This window comes from Acanthopagrus latus, chromosome 18 (genome assembly GCF_904848185.1).
Source record: "Acanthopagrus latus isolate v.2019 chromosome 18, fAcaLat1.1, whole genome shotgun sequence".
Lineage (NCBI taxonomy): Eukaryota > Metazoa > Chordata > Actinopteri > Spariformes > Sparidae > Acanthopagrus > Acanthopagrus latus.
The window spans coordinates 8,464,992-8,483,801 of NC_051056.1; the positions used below are offsets into that span (position 1 = coordinate 8,464,992).

Below are 18,810 nucleotides of genomic sequence, written 5' to 3' on the forward strand. Positions count from 1 at the left end.
CTACTTGGATTTTATGTTTTTAGTGATTTTAGGTCCAATGTGTTAATATAGTACGTCAAAATGAGAAAATTACTGTACAGTCACAAATAGTTTTTACGGTGAAATATAATGGTAAAATTAAAAGTAGTAAAAAACGGCCAATTATATCCCACCTTCAAACACAGCCTCATTTGGCCATCGATGAAAAAGCTACTTAACCTCCCACTTTTCTATAGGAATACATACTTCCTACAGGCAATGCACTAGTTCTCTTAAAGATACAAGCACGGAGGACTGCAATAATTGGGTACAACCTGTTACACTTTGGTAACTTTTAATCATCAAGGTTTTTGAACCCAGATGTATGAGCTTATATTTTATAAGAGTTGTTAGGAACAGCAAACATACACCATGTGTCTCAGATATTTGGTTCATAAATAAAGAAGTAAAAGTTAAACATATGCGATGCACTTTTGTACAGTTTGTGGTGGTATCAATGCCAAAACTGCAGAAACTGTGAAAAAAAATTATCAAGACTTGTGTTTTATTTCACATGATACATGTTTATTTTACACAGGGGGAATCAGGAACAGTGGAAATAGAAACACACGCACAAACAGGTGCATCTGTGGGACGGGGCTCGACCACCTCCTGCACAGGACAGGAAAAAACAGCGTCAGCTTTTATTTGTTCAGCATGTTTCATACCTTCTCACTGGATGACAGGTCAGTGTGTCTTTGGTCATTCAGTTTTATTTCAGAAGCAGTTATTAAACAACTAAAAACTACTCATTATTTGATATTTGTTTCAAAATACAAAAACTGAACTTGAAATATAAGGGCCTATTCTTTTTTCATGAGCAACTGGTTTCATCTAAAAACTGGTTTGACTTTCATTTTTGATTTTGTATATCAAAAATAAAATCACTAGAAAACATGACCAGATGTGGCCAGACTACAAGTCTGAGTGTAGGACTGCACATGTGTCAGCGTTGCTTTAACTCAGAGTACAATGTCTTGGAAGCCTTCTCTTATAGGACTTTTCATGATGGCAATACAAGACCCGTCATCCGCAGAAATCTCACTGCGGTCAAGTGAGCCACCATTCATGAAAAACTTGATCAGCATGATGGGCTTTTAACTGCTGTGTTTTAAATTAAATAAATTGTCTGTTTTTAAGTGTTTTTTTTTTGTTGTTGTTGTTACACCAAATAGAAAATGACTACCAAACCAATTTTCTATTTCTGCTCATCCATTTTGACCATGAAATAGATGAACACCTTGTGTTTCAATTTGTTATTTTTGTATTTTAAGAAGAACAATTAAAGACCTGCTTCTGAAAAGAAAATGGAAAGACACAAAGACACACTGAACATGACACAATACATTATGTATCAGATCATAAAAAATAATTATATTAATCGATTTCATATTCACATTTTTGCATCATCTAAATGAAGGGGCACATACCACTGGTGGGTTATTCTAGGCCATTCCTCACTTTGCACTCATGTACATCTGCACTGTGCTGCTTGAAGAGCTGCAGGTGGGAGACGGAGAGCATAAGTCAGTTTCAAAGGACCACCTGGTTATGTCAGAGCATTCTGCATATTCAACTACATCTCATCATAATGAATATAATGAATAATTCTTCCCTGCCTTTAATATTTATAACAAATCTGTGTTTGCCATCGCTCCAACTGCCAGTCAAACAATTAAACGACAACTTCAGCCAAGAATGAGGTTTAATTATCTCCTGCCCCATGATGATGAAAGTCAAGTAAAGATTCGTAGTCCACAAAACATTTCTGGAGCGTCACAGTAAAACAGCATTGCAGCATTCTCCTTAACATCTGAAGTTGCTGGCTCCACGCAGATTATCCGACATATCCCGGAAGCCCCGATATGCCAAATAGATTTGAAAAAAGTTTTCTTTTTCCTTTCTTTTTTTTTTTTTTAAACACCCCTACACTCTGTCTGAAGTTGACTTGACTGTCGTAAAAATTGTCATTTAGCACTATTTATTTCCACCTTGAATTAAATCAAAATATTGTACCAAATAGCATTAAAAAATCTGACCTTTTAACTTGGCTTTGGCTCTCAAAGATGCATTTACTTTTTGAGATAATTTAAGATTTTATTATGCTGCCTGAAATTCAGCAGACAGTCCTTTGTCCTGACCCACAAAGCTTTATGAAAATTAAACATGAATATGTTGAGCATGTCGCCTGCTACTCATGAACGCTTTGAGATGTGCTGCACGCTGGACCAAATCCTGCAGCATGACATGGATAAATGTCTTTCGTCGTGCTATGATATAAATGTGTAAAACAACTACAACAACTCTTGATGTTCAAAGAAACCCTGAGTGAATTAACTACTGCACTCTCACAAGGATGGATCAGTTCAAGAGATTCACTGTTCTTTGAATGTTCCGTGTGACGCTGTGGTTATTTACCAGGCCCCAGAGGAAAGCAGCTGATCCAAAGGCCAGACCTACTCGGACCCAGTTGGGGTTGGCAGTGTCAGGCTTGGAGCTCGTGAACACAGACCTGGATCCAACTGAAAAGCACCAAAGTAGCATGAGGAACCACACTTGTTCAATGGAACATGAGCACACTAGAAGTCAGTGATTGATTGAGCCAAGATGATAAATATAACAAGTGGTACAGACGACGTGACCTGGCTGAAAGATGCTCCACTGTATGTTTTGGTCGAAGAGGTGTATTTAAGTGGTCATTAGAGGCTAGACGAATTGAAGAATAGCCCCATCACACTACAAAAAGTTTAAATTAAGTCATCTTTAAAATGTGGGTGCCGCAGAAAGCAGAGCAACATTCAATTACTTCACCTCCCAAAGAGATTCGACATGAATACACCTACCTGGAATACACCCTCATGTATGAGAGAAAGGCATTATGGGTAAAGACGGACTAACTGTACAACTACACTGATGAAATGAAAATGTATTAGCAATAGGTAAAGAATTCGTCGAAAGCACTAAGTTAAGATAAAATGCAAAAGTGTAGAGGAGGAAGACAGAATCACCTGCGGGGCTGCATTGCTCCAGGAATGCTAAACTAAGCTAAACTAAACTAAGCTAAGCTAAGCTAAGGTCAGGCTTCAAAATAAACACGGCGACCACGCAGTAACTACAAAGACGAAACACGGATAGTTTGAAAGTATAACTATGAATTCATTAGCATCGTATCATGAACTTACCTCTGCTGACGAGAGCAGCGCTGGATAGTAACCGGTTGAAAGTCATTCTGCCTGAAGAACAGCTCCCTTCATCCGATTTAAGATCCTGCCGCCGCGGTTGATTAGACTTCCTGGAAGGACTGAGCAGATGATCACCGATAGGTCGCAGCAGCGCTGATGGCAACCTCCTACCTGCCGTTATTGTAATTAACAAAGACATTTAAAAAAAAGAGGAAGGCATTTTCATTGTATATCCAACAAATATCTGTATGTTACAATTTCATTTCAGCACTTGAAGCTAATGTACCCAATGTATCCTTCGCACTACGGGCTTAGTGGCATAAGTTGCGCCGAAATCCATTAGAAAATTATTTTATTCTAAGATCGTCTGCAAACCAATGTTTGGGCATGAATGAGAAGCATGTCCAAATCCCTCTGATGAAGTCGTCAATTTGTTTTACATTAATGTGACAATGCTCATGATTCTAATGCACTGATGGGCGTTTCTGTAATGTGCTGTTTTATGTCTTGTAGTCGTTGTCATGTGTTGTTTGTTTATCATAACAATTAAACAAAGCCTGTTGTGTGAGAAAAAAAAAGAAGAAGAAAAAGAAAAAAAAAACTTCATGTCACTCTCATACATCTCCTCAATATCATTTTCCACCTAACTCCCTGCTTGGATGGTAAGCAGGGCGCTGTTAGACGTGTACACCGGAGCGTACAGGCACATGTGCTATTTTTAGTGTCGTATTATTTTCTAATATATCAGATCATTGTTATTTGATACATGATTGAATGAAAACACCGTGTCTCTGTAGACATCACCGGCGGGCCGTGTCTCCGCCGGTACATCTGTGCCCGTGTCTCACACGCAAGCTCAGAGCGCAGCCTGACCCGGAGAAGCACAACGGCCATTTTGCTCGGAAGGGGGGCCTCGGCTTCAACACGTGAGAGAGAGGAGCCTGAAGAGACTGAAACAGTCCAGGATCTCTGACTCCGGGAGGATATTATTCATGTGTGAGCCGACAGAGGCATAGGAAGCCGACACAATGCCCACAATCACCCTGCCGCCGAAGGAGAATGCTCTCTTCAAGAGAATATTGGTAGGCTACATGCCTGAGATAACGTTAGCCTGCTAGCTAACGTCAATGCTAGTTTGTCAAGTAGCCGTCAGTTGTTGCAGTCAAGAGCAAGTAGCTAGGGGAGCCGCCGGTACGCTAACCAGCAGGCTCAGTCCACCAAACGCATTGTTGTTGTTAACATGTCTCAGCTATTACGTGGCGGCCGCACCAGCGCGTCTAAAGAAACAGCATATGTGTCTAGCGACTACTCATGTGCTGCCCCAGGGCAGTGCCGTGGCCTTGTAACACCTTCCGAAGTGTATCCATGACAAAGCTGCCTGACACATGACAGCCGCACATAACCGAGGCGGAGAGCCGAGTTAGCTTCCGAGCTAACAGCGGCAGTTTGGAAAACTCGTCGTGCTGCCCTGTCAGCACAGTTCATCGGTATGTTGTCCTGCAGTGGGCTCTCAGCAGTTGTCGTGTAGTTGAGCAGTTCAGTTCAGCACAAAACAGCTCTCCCCGGGGCCCTGCCGGCTACTTGCCGAGCCAAATTTAAATGACTACTTTGAAAATTTAACGTTAAACGCGCTATTAGTTCTTAACAACATGGCAAGGACAGCAAAAAAAATGGGCGTTTACAAAACTAATTAAGCCACATATGAATTCTGCATGTGTCAAACACGCAAAACAACAAAAACAGTTCAAAATAAGTCTGGACCGGTTCTCCTGCCGGGTACCGGGAGTGTCTGTCCTCTGCATAACTCATACAGTGTGTTGGGAGCTGGCAGCATTTCCACAGGAGGGGGGGGGGGGGGGGGACTGTGAGCTCCTGGTCTGAGCCAGGTTCATTATGACATCCCATCATCAAGGCTCTTCCCTCAAGTGCTGTTTCTTCCATCTATCTCAGCACCTATAATGTCTCATGCTGACAGGACTGTTGAGGAGGCAGTGTTTCTGATGCATGTGATGCCAGCAGCAGGGGCAAGTTGTACTTGATGCACTTTTCCCAAGGGCTATGCGAGGACTTGTTGTGCAGCAGCCTGGCGGGGCCCTGATGTAAAGTCTGCTCTGTCTTTTTTGCCGCAGAGATGTTACGAGCACAAGCAGTACAGAAACGGCCTGAAGTTCTGCAAACAGATCCTGGGCAACCCAAAGTTTGCCGAGCATGGAGGTAAGTCACAAGCTTTTTTTTTTTTTTTCTTGGCTAGAACGAAAATGTGAGAATCACCATGCTTCACTGTCACCGTCTTCTTAATGCGTGTGAGTAGTGAATGTACTAGTTGTTCCACAAGATGTGCAAACTAAAGTGAATTTTTGCCCCTGTTGGAGTACTTAAATGTCACAGTTACACTCTCACAGATTTAAATCAGGGGTTCTCAGCTGGGGTTTTGATGGCTGAGTGATGATTTAGGGAGCCAGCACATAACTGAGGGGCACAAATCCACAAAATCCTCACAGGATTTGTTTTTGGTCTCATGACAGCATTTAACATCAAATTGCATTTTAAAGCTAAACTCAACTATTTGTTGGTCAAGAAGATCACTTCTCCTGTATCTGGAGGTCCGGTGAACAACTGATCCATTTTTCTGGAGCCACATCTTCTCCTAAACCATGCAGCATTTTTCCATGTTGGTCACTGAAACTGCTAACTTAAGCTAACAGCAGGAGCACTGCTGACAGTATGTAGTTCGTGCAACATGCGCCAGGGGCCACTGGTTGCCATTAAACCAGGAGCTTTCTACAAATTGTCATTCCTAATCTGGATATTCAATATACAACACCATTCAGTCAAGTCTTTATCAGCCTTTGGAGCATCTCGGGTATCATGTCGGTACTCTCTCAACCTGATCCCGACATCTGTCAGTTTTAGAATTTCGCTGAGGAACGAGGCCCCTCATAGTTTATCCCAGTTGTATTTCTGCTCCCTTCTGAGCCAGAGCACAGCCTAAGCTTTTTGTTTATGTCTTATTGGTTGTTATTATTGTTGTTTTTTATCTGATGACAATATTGGCCATTTTATTCCATTTTCTTTTTTATAATTTTGAATTGTTAGTTTTTCTTTGCCTCATTGCAGTCCTGAAATGTTTTAAAGCTGGTTCCGTCTTATAAAGCACTCTGTTACAAGTTTAGAATCAGCAGGCCCCAGTGGACAAACTTCATTTTTAGATTTAAAAAATATGTCTTTGGCATTTCTCTGCCGCAAGTTCTTATTCACCAGCTGCTGAATGTAGTTTCACTGGTGCATCAGTGATTAGCTGTGATCGGCCAATATATGTCCACCTCTAGTCTTGCTGTTCTTTTTATGAGTCATGATGTAACGGTGGCAGATTTTAAAATGCGTGTGGTGGTCACATTGTTTACATTTTTCCAAAATAATGTAATACTGAGAAGTAAAGTGCAGTGTTCTGTCAGTCATTCTGTAGGTCAGTGTGAATAAGCTAGGATGGTAAACATAGATGGTGTTGTAATAACTCGTGCTCTCCTCCTCACCCCTGCTCTGTGCTCCAGAGACGCTGGCCATGAAGGGTTTAACCCTCAACTGTCTGGGCAAGAAGGAGGAGGCCTATGATCTGGTGAGGCGAGGCCTACGCAACGACCTCAAGAGCCACGTCTGTATCCTTCCATCAGAGCCTCGGGGCACCCAGATTTCATCTGCACACAATTGTTTGACATTCAAATTCCCTTTAACACTTCAGCTACTGAATTCACGCTGTAACACATTTGTAAACTCACTCTTTGACTTAATTTTACATGAATTTATCCTTTAGGAGAATTAAATAATGTCTGCCTGGCTGCTCTTTGTTTAGTGCAAACCTGTCTTTAAGTCCATCCAAAGACTGTGAGTTTTTTACATTATTGAGCACATATGAACACCAGGACAGTGCAATTTTTAAATGTTTGCCTCCTGAACTTACTCAATCCACTAGGTTGGCACGTGTACGGCCTGCTGCAGCGCTCAGATAAAAAGTATGATGAGGCCATCAAGTGTTACCGCAACGCCCTGAAGTGGGACAAGGACAATCTGCAGATCCTGCGAGACCTGTCCCTGCTGCAGATCCAGATGAGGGACCTGGAGGGATACAGGGTGAGGGTCGCCAGAGAGAAGAGACAGGTTAAAAATCAGAAGCGTTTTTGGAGTAAGGTCTGAGCGAAAGGACCCAGGATAAGAGGCGTTGAAAGGGGTTTGGGGCAACAGCTCGTGCAGACAAGGTACCCATCCTGCAGCACAAGATGGAGTGATTGGTTAAGATAGAGGAGAGGTGGCCCGACCAGTACGAGTCAGTGTTGGAAAGGATGATCAAACACAAATATCACTGCTCACAGTTGTGTGTGTGCTGTGATGGTTTTCTCCCTCTCCAGGAGACTCGCTACCAGCTGCTACAGCTCCGTCCAGCCCAGCGGGCCTCATGGATCGGATATGCTGTAGCCTATCACCTGCTAGAGGACTTCGAGATGGCTGCCAAGATTGTTGAGGAGTTTCGCAAAACGCAACAGGTAGGCTTGACTGAAGTGTGATGATTTCTTCAAACAAATCTCAAGGCAAATCCAAGATCTGCCCTAGGCTAAAGGCCTCATTTAGTCTGGAGGAGGTGGGGAATAAAATCATCTCTGGTTAGTAATTGGCCGTTTTAACCATTGTGAAATTGCAGGATGTGGTCTGTAGAAGACATGGGCATTCAGCATGACAGAGTCAGAAGCGTGAGGGAGAAGATACTGTGTTATGTCTTTGAGTCCAAATGCTTCCCTGGAAATCCTCAGTGTTTTAGTAAAGATAAGATGTAGAGATAAGTCCGGTCCCAGTGGGCCTTCACATTTCTGAGTCGTGCTCTTGGCTTTGTGAGACTGATTGCAAACAATACCAGTGTAGTTTTTATCTGAGTCTGTAAACAATCCCACAATGCAGTGTGTTGTGTTTTAAAGATGCCGAAATAATGTCCAAAACTACCAAAATAAGACTGAAGCTGTAATAAACTGGAATTCTCCTTAAGCTAAATGAGCTACCAGGACCTGCTTCTGGGCTTATTTTGATCAAAAAATTGGGATCTCTCCAAGAAATCATGCTGAACTTTTGACGAGGACTAAAAATAGCCTCAGCAGCCTCAGAATAGGGAAAGCGATTGAGAGGATGAAGTTCTGAAGTCTCCCCGAAGAGTGACATTATTATTTTTATAAAACTCTGAACACTGACCCAAGGCTAATGATGAAAAACAGTATTTTGCAGATGATGCTTGACTGCAACACACCCTTAAGACTGACACATTTATATTGATGGATGTGCTCATAAAATACAGATCATGGCATCACATTGCAGGACAGGAACATAACACACGGGCTCAACACTGATAACTTTACATTTTTTTTAACAAAAGACATCAGATTTACTTTTTGAGCTTGAAGCATCTAAGCACTGCGGTTAAATCTCAAATACAAGCAAACTATGACAGGTAAGGGCTGCTGGACAGTGACTTACCCAAGTTAACTCTCCACCAGCATTGATAATGAGCAGCTCCAACAGAGGTTCAGTGTCATAAGTCACAGAGCCTCCTAGGATTTGAGTCCTTCACTTACACTTTTTTATCTGTTTCTCGTCTATTGCTCCAGACATCTCCTGATAAGGTGGACTACGAGTACAGTGAACTGCTGCTGTATCAGAACCAGGTTCTGAGGGAGGCCGGCCTGTACAAAGAGGCCCTCGATCACATCAACAACTACGAGAAACAGATCTGTGACAAACTGGCTGTGGAGGAGACGAGAGGTGGGTGCTGAAAAGGCTTTCTCTGGCAGCCATGTTCACCGGGGCTCATAACATATAAATGTCAAAGGTGTTTCCACAGACAAACCTGACTTCAGTTAAAAATGGTGGTCACACAGGTTGGTACTAATCTCTTTATTTAGTCATGTTGGCAGACAGAGCATGTACACACATACATGTGCTTTATTAGTGGACGGAAACTATTCACCATGACTGTGTGTGTACGAGATCTAAATCCATATACAGACCTGCATGCACACATATACACATATGTACATAAATGCCATGTAAGTATCCTCCAGCTCTGGATTCTGGCTAATGTTGCCATTCAGAGGCAGCAACGCTACATGAGTCTAAATAACTAGGCCAAGCTGCCAAGCATGCTACAGCTGATCGACAGCAGCCGGTGCACTGCCAAAACTTTGTGGGATAAACTGCTGCTCCAGAAATCCGGTTCTGTGTGTCTGAGTAGTCGACTTACACAGACTACCTTGACAGAAATTCTTAGGGTCACAGGGTGTGCTGAGCTGAGGTCATCACATACCCAAACAAATGGAGATTTCAGACTGATTACATACAGTTGCCTGCTGAAAGTACCTAACCCACAAAAAAACCCACATTATGTAAGCTGACGGCTGTGTGTATTTCTGTGTGTAGGAGAGCTGCTGCTGAAGCTCGAGAGGCCCGAGGAGGCTTGTGAGGTCTACAGGAAACTCCAGGAGAGGAACCCTGAGAACTGGGCCTACTACCGGGGCTTGGAAAAGGCCTTAAAGCCAGGTGAACATAATCCTCAGGCCCACCTGTCCACCAAGCTGGACTGATGTAGTTATGCAGTCATTATTATTCCCAGAAGTCATTGTGGTTCCTGTTTATTTTCCTGCTATGTAGATAGTTTTGTTAGCATATAGCTGTGTATCATTATTATTCATTATGGTAGTGGGTGGCCAAAGGTGAGTGCAGTATTGGTGATAATGACGTGTTTACTGTGGATCTCTTTACAGTGTGCGTGTGTGCTTGTGTTTCTCCAGGAGGTGTAGAGGAGCGTCAGAAGATTTATGAAGACTCCTGGGTGAAGTTTCCTAAAGGCCTGGTTCCTCGAAGACTACCTCTGAACTTCCTCACAGGTAAACACCGTGCAGCCTGCAGTTCCACCGTGCAGTGTCTGTGATTGATACAAAACCTCACCGGTCGCACTGTTGAGCATGTGTCCTCAGGTCCCTGGTACTCTGTTTTGCGTACATTTTGGGTACACTGCTTCGTGCCTCTTCAGGATGAATCCTTCAGTCTTTGAAAATATTTGTCACCATTGATCTGGATGGAGGAAGCACCAGAATTATAGAATAGACATCTATATTAAACTGGACAACCCAGCTGTATTCTAATGTTAATTTAAACAGGCTCTCTACTAGGGCTGCACGATATTGGAAAAAACTGACATTGCAATATGAAAAAGTACTCATCAGATGACCTGAATAGCACTTTATGTTATGCTGCACTGCTGCTATGTTGTGGACAGTTAACCTGCACTGATCTTACCTCATTTTGTTGTACTGAGCTGTGTGGTACCACCGTAAATGGTCAAACTAATTAGTTGTGTTAACTCTCGTTGTGGCAACAGATGCACACACATCCTTCTTATAGCTGAAATAATTCCAGATAACCAACGTTGCTTTTCTTTTTGGCACCAAGTCTTCGCTTTATGCGTTTTTTTCTTGTTCATTGCTCATTTTTCAATGTTGTTACCAGCAACTCGCTCCACGTGCAGGGGCGTGGTCTGCTTCGGCACACGGATCAAGAACTAATGTGATTGGTGGTAACCTTGAAATTAGATGAGTTAATTTGCCTCCTACATGGCAGGCAGGCCCTGCGATGTGGCTATTGCGCACACTAACAATGCGATGGCATTGATCAAATGATATCTCGTGCAGAGCTACTCTCTAGTGAATCTAGTGATGCCCATTATGCAATAGATCACAACAGTTACATCATTACATGAGTACTCAGTAGTCAATATTACATCAGTACTCAGTAGTCATTGTTACATCATTACATGTATACACAGCAGTCATTGTTACATCATTATGAGTCCTCAGTGGTCACATCACAGTATTCATGTGTCAGAACATCACGCGCTTCTGAACTCTGCCTTCATTTTGATCTCAACTACACAACTGTGAAGTTTTGTGACTATATCTTTCACGACTCTGACAGAAATCTGTCCATAGACACACACACCTGGCACAGTACTCAAAATGACTTCTGTGTTAGTTCAAGAGGTGTCCCCAGGACCACACACACACACACACACACACACACACACACACACACACACACACCACCGTTGGGACTGATAATCACAATGTGGTGGTCAGTGTTGAAGTTGTGTTATGCCAGCACTCAGTGTGTGGGGAAATGCTGTCAGTCAATCTCATGACGCTTTCCAAATCGAGCAGGTCTAAACCATATTCCTTTATTATATTTTGAATAACTTAACATCACGTACATTCACTTGCACACTCATGCTAAGTGATAAGTTCTGCCTAGATTTTGACTTAAAACGACAAAAAAACAAGGACCAGGGGGCGACTGAGGACCACTTCATGTGTACTTGGGCAGGTCAGAATGATGTCGGGGTGCATTATGATCATTATGGCTGAAAAGGCTATGTGCTAATAATCTGTCAGTTAGACTGAGAGTGACACGGCACTGAGGTCAGTGGACTCAGCTTGACACACATGACTGACAACTGCTGACCTTCAAAACCAAAATGTCCTTTCAGTGCATCATCACTATGTTTGAAACTCTTTTCAGTAGCTCTTTGATGAGAGAGCTGCATCTTGATGAGCCATTCTGTGCTCTGCGGCAGTACAAATCTCACATCACTGTACTTTTTACTGTGTGTTGTGCTGGCCAGGGGAGAAGTTTCGTGAATGTCTGGACAGCTACCTGAGGATGAACTTCAGTAAAGGCTGCCCACCTGTGTTCACTACCCTCAAATCCCTCTACACCGACAAAGAAAAGGTAAGCTATGTAAGATCTGTGTATCTACACTGAACCTTTCTCTGAAACAAAACTACAATTGAACTTGTTTTCTCCCCCTGCAGGTCACAATCATTGAAGAGTTAGTAGTTGGCTATGAATCATCGCTAAAAAGCTGTCGAATGTTTACTGAAAATGGTGAGTGTTGCCCTTCACTGGCCTGGATGTTTTATTTATTTATTTTTTTAAGATGAACCTTTATACCTTTTATAACCTTTGTTTACAGATGATGGGAAGGAGGAGCCCCCGACCACCCTGTTGTGGGTGCAGTACTTCCTGGCGCAGCACTTTGACTTCATAGATCAGCCCAGCGTCGCTCTGGAGTACATCAACGCGGCCATCGACAGCACGCCCACACTCATTGAGCTCTTCCTCATCAAGGCCAAAATCTACAAGGTTTGAGCACCACGTCAGTCATTGTTAATTAAAAGTTTGGTGATGAATGAGCATGCCCTCATTCTTCCCTGCTTCTTCGGACCTGCAGCATGCAGGCAACATAAAGGAAGCAGCTCGGTGGATGGACGAGGCTCAGGCTCTGGACACTGCCGACAGATTCATCAACTCCAAGTGTGCCAAGTACATGCTGAAGGCTGGTCTCGTCAAAGAGGCAGAGGAGATGTGCTCCAAATTCACACGGGTAAGTGACACGGAGAGAACACGTTTCAGGTTTTAGTTGCCAGATAGTTTTAATTTGATCCAAGATGAATCAGTCTTCTATCCAGGCAGCAGAGAGAGGAGTAGTGCTGCTGCAGTGTCAGTACAGTTTCTGAGCTCTGAGGTGTTTTTGAGAGCTCTATTATTATTTTGCAGCCAATACCACTACTGACACTGCTACGTCAGTGATCTCCTGCTCTGTTGTTTTCAGAACACTCTACTTAAAGCTCCTTTTTATCTGTTTGAAAGGGACACTTTACAACATCCATCCTGAAGCTTACTTTGAGCAGTCTTTTTTGTGAGGATCACTTTGAGGGAGGTTTTTGGTCTGAATACAAATATATTGATGCATAATGCCCAGTGTGTCTGAATGCATGGAGGCAGGGTCTCCCTTCTCCATGAAGCATTTCTGTGGGCCAGCATGACTCTAATTCAGCTCCCTGGCTACAGTTTGTCTTTGGCCACACAATGTGATAATGGAGGTGTGTGTGTCTGTGTGTGATTGGTTTCAGGAGGGGACGTCAGCAGTGGAGAACCTGAATGAGATGCAATGCATGTGGTTCCAGACGGAGTGTGCCTTGGCCTATAAGGCCATGAACAAGTATGGAGAGGCCCTGAAGAAGTGCCACGAGATCGAGAGGGTGAGCTTCTCCGACTGTCTTCAGCACCATCACCCCCACCCCTTCGCCCTTTTTAACTTGTTTGTGTAAGAGTACAATATAAGCTCGAGCTAGCCATACCCAATAAACTGGCCCCTTCAGAAACCTGTGGATGTCATTACAGTTGCCCTTTTTACACGGCGTCTCTGCATTATGTCCGGAGCGGTGGTTCGCCAATTCTTTGCTGATGGTGATTCTTACAGAGAGAAGCATCTCCGCCGTACCACCGTGTAATTCACAAAGATAGCTGGCGCAGTTGCTCCTAAAGAGGCGTGATGGTATACGTCATGTTGACGTCGGTGTTTCCTGGGTGTTCCCCTGTCAATCTAAACCCGTGGACAGTTAAAAATTATATGGATGCTGGTATAATGTGTAGTGATTGAGATCCTGACCCACCAAACATCCTGGAAAGTGATGAAGTTACATTTTTTGCGCTAAATGACATAATTACATAATCGCCATCAGTAAACTGGATGCTGTGGGACTCTCTCACTCGCGGGGATGGAGGCTGTTTTCTGGGGGAAAGTTCTCTGAAGTCTCGGTCAGGAGGGCTGACGGTCACTGTGATTTATTTTCATCACAAACACTCTGAGTTAAAGTTTTTGCCGGTGATAGATGCTGTTTTTTCGGGCAGAAATGTGATGAAGAGTCACAGTCCGGATTATCCATTCACACGGGGACGGCTCACCAAAAATACCAATAATCCCCCCTCTCCACCTCTGAAACTTTCACACAGAGGAGGGTGCGGAGAATTGGCCACTATTATATACTGTCGGTGGTCTGAGCATACCACATAATCATTCAATCATTATTTGTATTGAGCAGTCCTAGACCATACTCCCTGATTACTTTATTAACAGGGACCCAACATTTCCCCCGTGAACAAGCACTTCCTTCAGCAGGCAGCAGTTTCCAAATTCATTCTTCTAACATCAGCACATTTAAACACTGGCTTCTTCCCTCTGTCTCCCTTCCTTCTCATCAGCATTTTGTGGAGATCACAGATGACCAGTTCGACTTCCACACCTACTGCATGAGGAAGATGACGTTGCGCTCCTACGTAGACCTGCTGAAGCTGGAGGACGTCCTGCGACAGCATCCCTTCTACTATAAAGCTGCTCGAACCGCCATCCAGATCTACTTGGCCCTACACGACAAACCTCTGACTGACGACAGCAAGGAGAGCCAGGCAGACACCGGTCAGTCTCTGTGTATGATTGTGTGTGTGTGTGTACACTTCTGCCAATTGTGAGACATTAGTTTGACCAGCAGTGGCTTTATTTTGCTGCACATACCATGATAAAGTGTGTTGCACACAGGTGGTTGTACAGTAAGTATGGCAGATATCCTGTTTGGATCTTTTCAGTGGTTCGTGGATCCAGTTGAGGAACATTAACTGCATTTGGGCCAGAGGGAGCAGGAGCTAAACCGAGTCAATCAGAAAGAAACCACCAGAACATATAGCTGGTGTGGCAGAGATTGGGCCAGAGATGCAGAGATTACAGGGCTGAACATCACTGATTGGTCAAACATAGAACTTTGTGGTAACTGCAATTTTTATATGCCTGTTTTATTCACAAAATAAGGAGGCACTGGATCCATTAGTGTTAATAAAAGACAGAGGGATAAACATCTCAGGAAGGTTGAAAGAAAATACACTTGAATTTATTTGGAAACAACCTAACCATTTTTTCCCCCCCTTAACCAAATTATTAACCATTACACAGTCAGCAAGCGGTTTATAATGGAGACGGGTGCTTTCACTCCCCTTCTCAGTGTCTGCAGATCTCTGTTGCATCTGTTCAACTATCAGTCATATAACAGTAAATACAAAGACTAGATGATTCTTTGTTGTCTTTCTTTGAGCATTGGTCCACCACTGGAAACCGACAAGGTCATCATTTTAGTGTGCCATCACTTCAGTTTAGCTCATCTTCATGGACAACAGATGCAGTGGACCCACAAACTATTGGTAGAAACATTTGAAAATAGCATTCAATGTTTTGCTGTCCACAGAGAATCTGACAGACAAGGAGTTAAAGAAACTGCGCAACAAACAGCGAAGAGCCCAGAAGAAGGCCCAGCTAGAGGAGGAGAAGAAGAACGCAGAGAAGGAGAAACAGCTGAAGAATCAGAAGAAGAAGAAAGAGGATGACGATGAGGAGATAGGAGGGCCAAAAGAGGAGCTAATACCAGACAAACTAGCCAAGGTGAGCTCATATTTACCTGTCCTTTCCGAAGGTCTTGGAGCAGATAAGTAAATGATAAAATGATAATAAATTAAATTTTGTTTGAGCAGCCAGAGAATCCTCTGGAGGAGGCGGTGAAGTTCCTGATACCTCTGAAGAACCTGGTGCGCAACAAGATCGAGACTCACCTCCTGGCCTTCGAGATCTACTTCAGGAAAGGTCAGATGGATGCTGTGACCTGCAGTTTACCATGTTACACACAATGAGTCCGCTAGTCCAAACTGTGTTTGTTCTTTCCTCCAGAGAAGTACCTGTTGATGCTACAGTCAATAAAGAGGGCTGTGGCCATAGAGCCTTCCAACCCCTGGCTGCACCAGTGTCTAGTTCGCTTCTTCAAAGGAGGTGAGTTGGTGTTTCATGGTGACATCTGAGCGAACTTACTGTTAAGTCACACAGTAGCCCAGAGCAGACAAACCCGACATTGATCTAGAGACAGACATTCACATTTGTCACAGTTTTAGTAACCACTATAAGAAAGAGTAAGGCGAGCTGTGTCCAGATCGTTGCAATCTACAATCTCACCACTAGATGGCACTAAATCATCTACACTACAGGTTAAAGCGCAACACTGGTTGAGAAATGGCAGATGGCTTCACTTAAGCAATAATTCTTCCTTTTGTTTTATGTTGGAAAAAAGATCGAGTCCAGTGGCAGACGGAATGGCAGTGAATGTGAGGTTTATAGGGAACCAATCTTTACTGGTGTCATTACACTGTGACTACAGTTGTTCTGATTCTGATGACTGTAATCGGAAATGCCGCAGATGCTGAATAAAATACAGGTATCAATATCGGCAAGTATGTGAGTCTATGCACCGATCTGATACCAGGTAGTCTAGAAACGGGACCCTACTACTCCCCAGTCAACTCTTTTTTGGTTATGCCTAACTGTCAAAATACATAAAAGAATGTTGTATGTCATCATTCATACAACCATACAACAATGATAGCAATCATATACCATACAGGGTTAGTAGGACATACAGCTGTTCAAAGAAAAAAAGAAACATTGTCTAAAAAGTTGCCAATACATGTACATCTCCTTATGTGTGTTTTTATTCTATGTGTGTGTCTGTGTAGTGAGTGAGAGTGCGGACTTAGCAGAGGCAGTGAGGACTGTGTTGAAGCAGGAGATCTCCAGGCTGTTTGGGGAGAGCAACCCTCAGAGCTTCAACAAGAACTACCTGAGCCAACACTCCAACTCCATCCCACACCGACTGGCCGGTACGACACACACACACACACACACACACACACACACACACAGCCACTGGCCATGTTGCATTCTGGGTAATGTGGGCACCTGGTTTTATCAAGGAAGCTGAATGTGTAGAATAATGAAGACAACATCTCATTAATGCAGAGCAAAAGTTGAACTGTGTGTATTTAAACATCATTTAAAGGAACAGTTCACCAAAAGATGAATATCCAGTCATTATGTCCTCCCCCCATGCTGATGGAAAGTCAGGTGACCTTTTCATAGTCCACAAAACATTTCTGGACAGTAAAACAGTGTTGCAGCATTCTCCTAAACAACTGAGGTAGCTGGGGACCAAAAAAACATCAAGTGGCTCCATACAGCTTGCCTGCTGTAATCCAAGTCTCCAGAGCGCTGAGATCACAAACTGACGATTTAAACCCTAGAACGCGCCAGCCCACTTCAGATTGGGTGTGTGCTCATGAATTTTGTGTGAAAGACAAAAGCTTTCATTCTGTCATGAGACCAACATGTAATGTCAGATTTGTGTAGAATGAAGATGAATGTTGTTGTCGGTGTGCTCATCTCTCCTGTAATTCTAGCTGCTAAGATGATGGTCTATCTGGAGCCCTCTTCTGATAATATGGCCTGTGAAATATCTACGGCGCTGGACGAGTCACTGACCGGTAGAAACATCCAGGTATGTGGTGATTTACCTGTGAGGGTAGCAGACATCACACACCCTCTCCACAAGCCTCTAGATAAACAGTTTGTGCGTGTGTGTTGCAGATCTGCGATGAGGTGCTGGAAGCTTTGCGTGACGGGCAGCTGGGTGAGGGCCAGCAGAAGGCTGCTGAGGCTTACCGCGCTGCCTGCCATAAGATCTACCCCTACAGCCTGTCCTTCATGCCTCCTGGTTACCATGACAACAACACCACGATCAGTGCCAACGGCGACTTGTCGGCAGGAGAGCATGACGATATGGCAAACGAAATGTGAGCTCTGATGAGGAGGGGGAGGAGATGGAGGAGAAGGAGGTGCGAGCACGCCGCCAGACGCCTTAGTCCGCCAACACACCCATTTCCCTAACGCCGCCCGCCCGCCAGTCCCTGGGCTATGGCTGCTGTGAGTCGCCCCCCCACATTGCACTGATCTGGATGGACTGAGCACCACAGGAGAGACAGGAAAAGGAGCTGGCACATGGAGGAAAGCGTTGCCCATTTAACTTTTTTAAACAATAAAATCAGCCCTGTCCACAGTTGTTCTGTAACTGAAAAAACACTGATAAATACAGTATGGGGAGGCAAAAGAAGATTCTGGGAAAAGTGGACCTTGGCTGGCTTCTGTGAACACAGTCTAGGTTTTCTATAACTCCTGTGTTTTCACGCCATGTCCTTCTCGAAGGTGCATCTGCTTCTCACGTTTTTAAAAGTAATTTATATATTACAAACCGGACAAATGGATTAATAAAACAATGTTTGCAAAACCAAATGGTAGCATTGTGGTGGTGATGTTGTTCAGAATGTGAGCTGCTGTTTGCCACAAACAAATAAGACAGAAAAGGGAAATGCTGATGTTGTGCTGCCTGTGACACACAGACCTCACACTGATCCTCCTCTTCAGTTTGACCCTGCACACCACTAACCCCAACCCCTCCTGTTTATCTACCATCAAGGAGTTTGCTTTCATTCAAACCATAACGTATCCTCTAAACAGTAGGTTACTCTCTATCAAAACCAAGCAAAGCGGTAGGGCAGAGGCCGGACATAGCCGCTGAGAGCTGGGGCTGGTCCAGTTGATTTCTTCACTCCTGTTTATCAACCTGACTGCAGAAGTGGTCTATTGTCGGGTGTTTATGATCTGTACTGTGGAATGCTGGCGGGGAAATGTACTTTACTGTACTTTCATCTGTTACTTACAGTAACAGATGAGAGGGGAAAAAAAGAGAACCAAAAGCTTTGCCAAGTTGAGTCAGAAGTTCATCTGAATTCAACCACAGACGAACACATTGTTGAT

The 18,810-nt window shown here is 43.7% G+C and overlaps 2 protein-coding genes across 2 annotated transcripts; one reads left to right on the top strand and one right to left on the bottom strand.

Annotated features, from left to right (window-relative positions):
• Positions 1-506: 506 nt before the first annotated feature.
• On the bottom strand, positions 507-5,037 carry ndufc1 (NADH:ubiquinone oxidoreductase subunit C1). The gene is made up of 5 exons (XM_037077976.1): positions 4,981-5,037; positions 3,201-3,371; positions 2,437-2,540; positions 1,449-1,518; positions 507-630 (listed from the first exon to the last, which is right to left on the bottom strand). Exons 1-4 carry the CDS (start codon positions 5,000-5,002, stop codon positions 1,459-1,461), a joined length of 357 nt encoding a protein of 118 aa, XP_036933871.1. The 5' UTR covers positions 5,003-5,037; the 3' UTR covers positions 507-630; positions 1,449-1,458.
• Positions 4,229-18,285, top strand: naa15a (N-alpha-acetyltransferase 15, NatA auxiliary subunit a). The gene is made up of 20 exons (XM_037077962.1): positions 4,229-4,282; positions 5,330-5,414; positions 6,752-6,856; positions 7,171-7,328; positions 7,604-7,738; positions 8,846-8,999; positions 9,654-9,773; positions 10,025-10,120; positions 11,911-12,017; positions 12,101-12,173; positions 12,262-12,431; positions 12,520-12,672; positions 13,202-13,330; positions 14,334-14,547; positions 15,365-15,558; positions 15,648-15,756; positions 15,841-15,939; positions 16,677-16,820; positions 17,397-17,494; positions 17,584-18,285. The coding sequence occupies exons 1-20, from the start codon at positions 4,229-4,231 to the stop codon at positions 17,791-17,793; spliced, it is 2,607 nt and encodes an 868-aa protein (XP_036933857.1). The 3' UTR covers positions 17,794-18,285.
• The last annotated feature ends 525 nt before the right edge of the window (positions 18,286-18,810 follow it).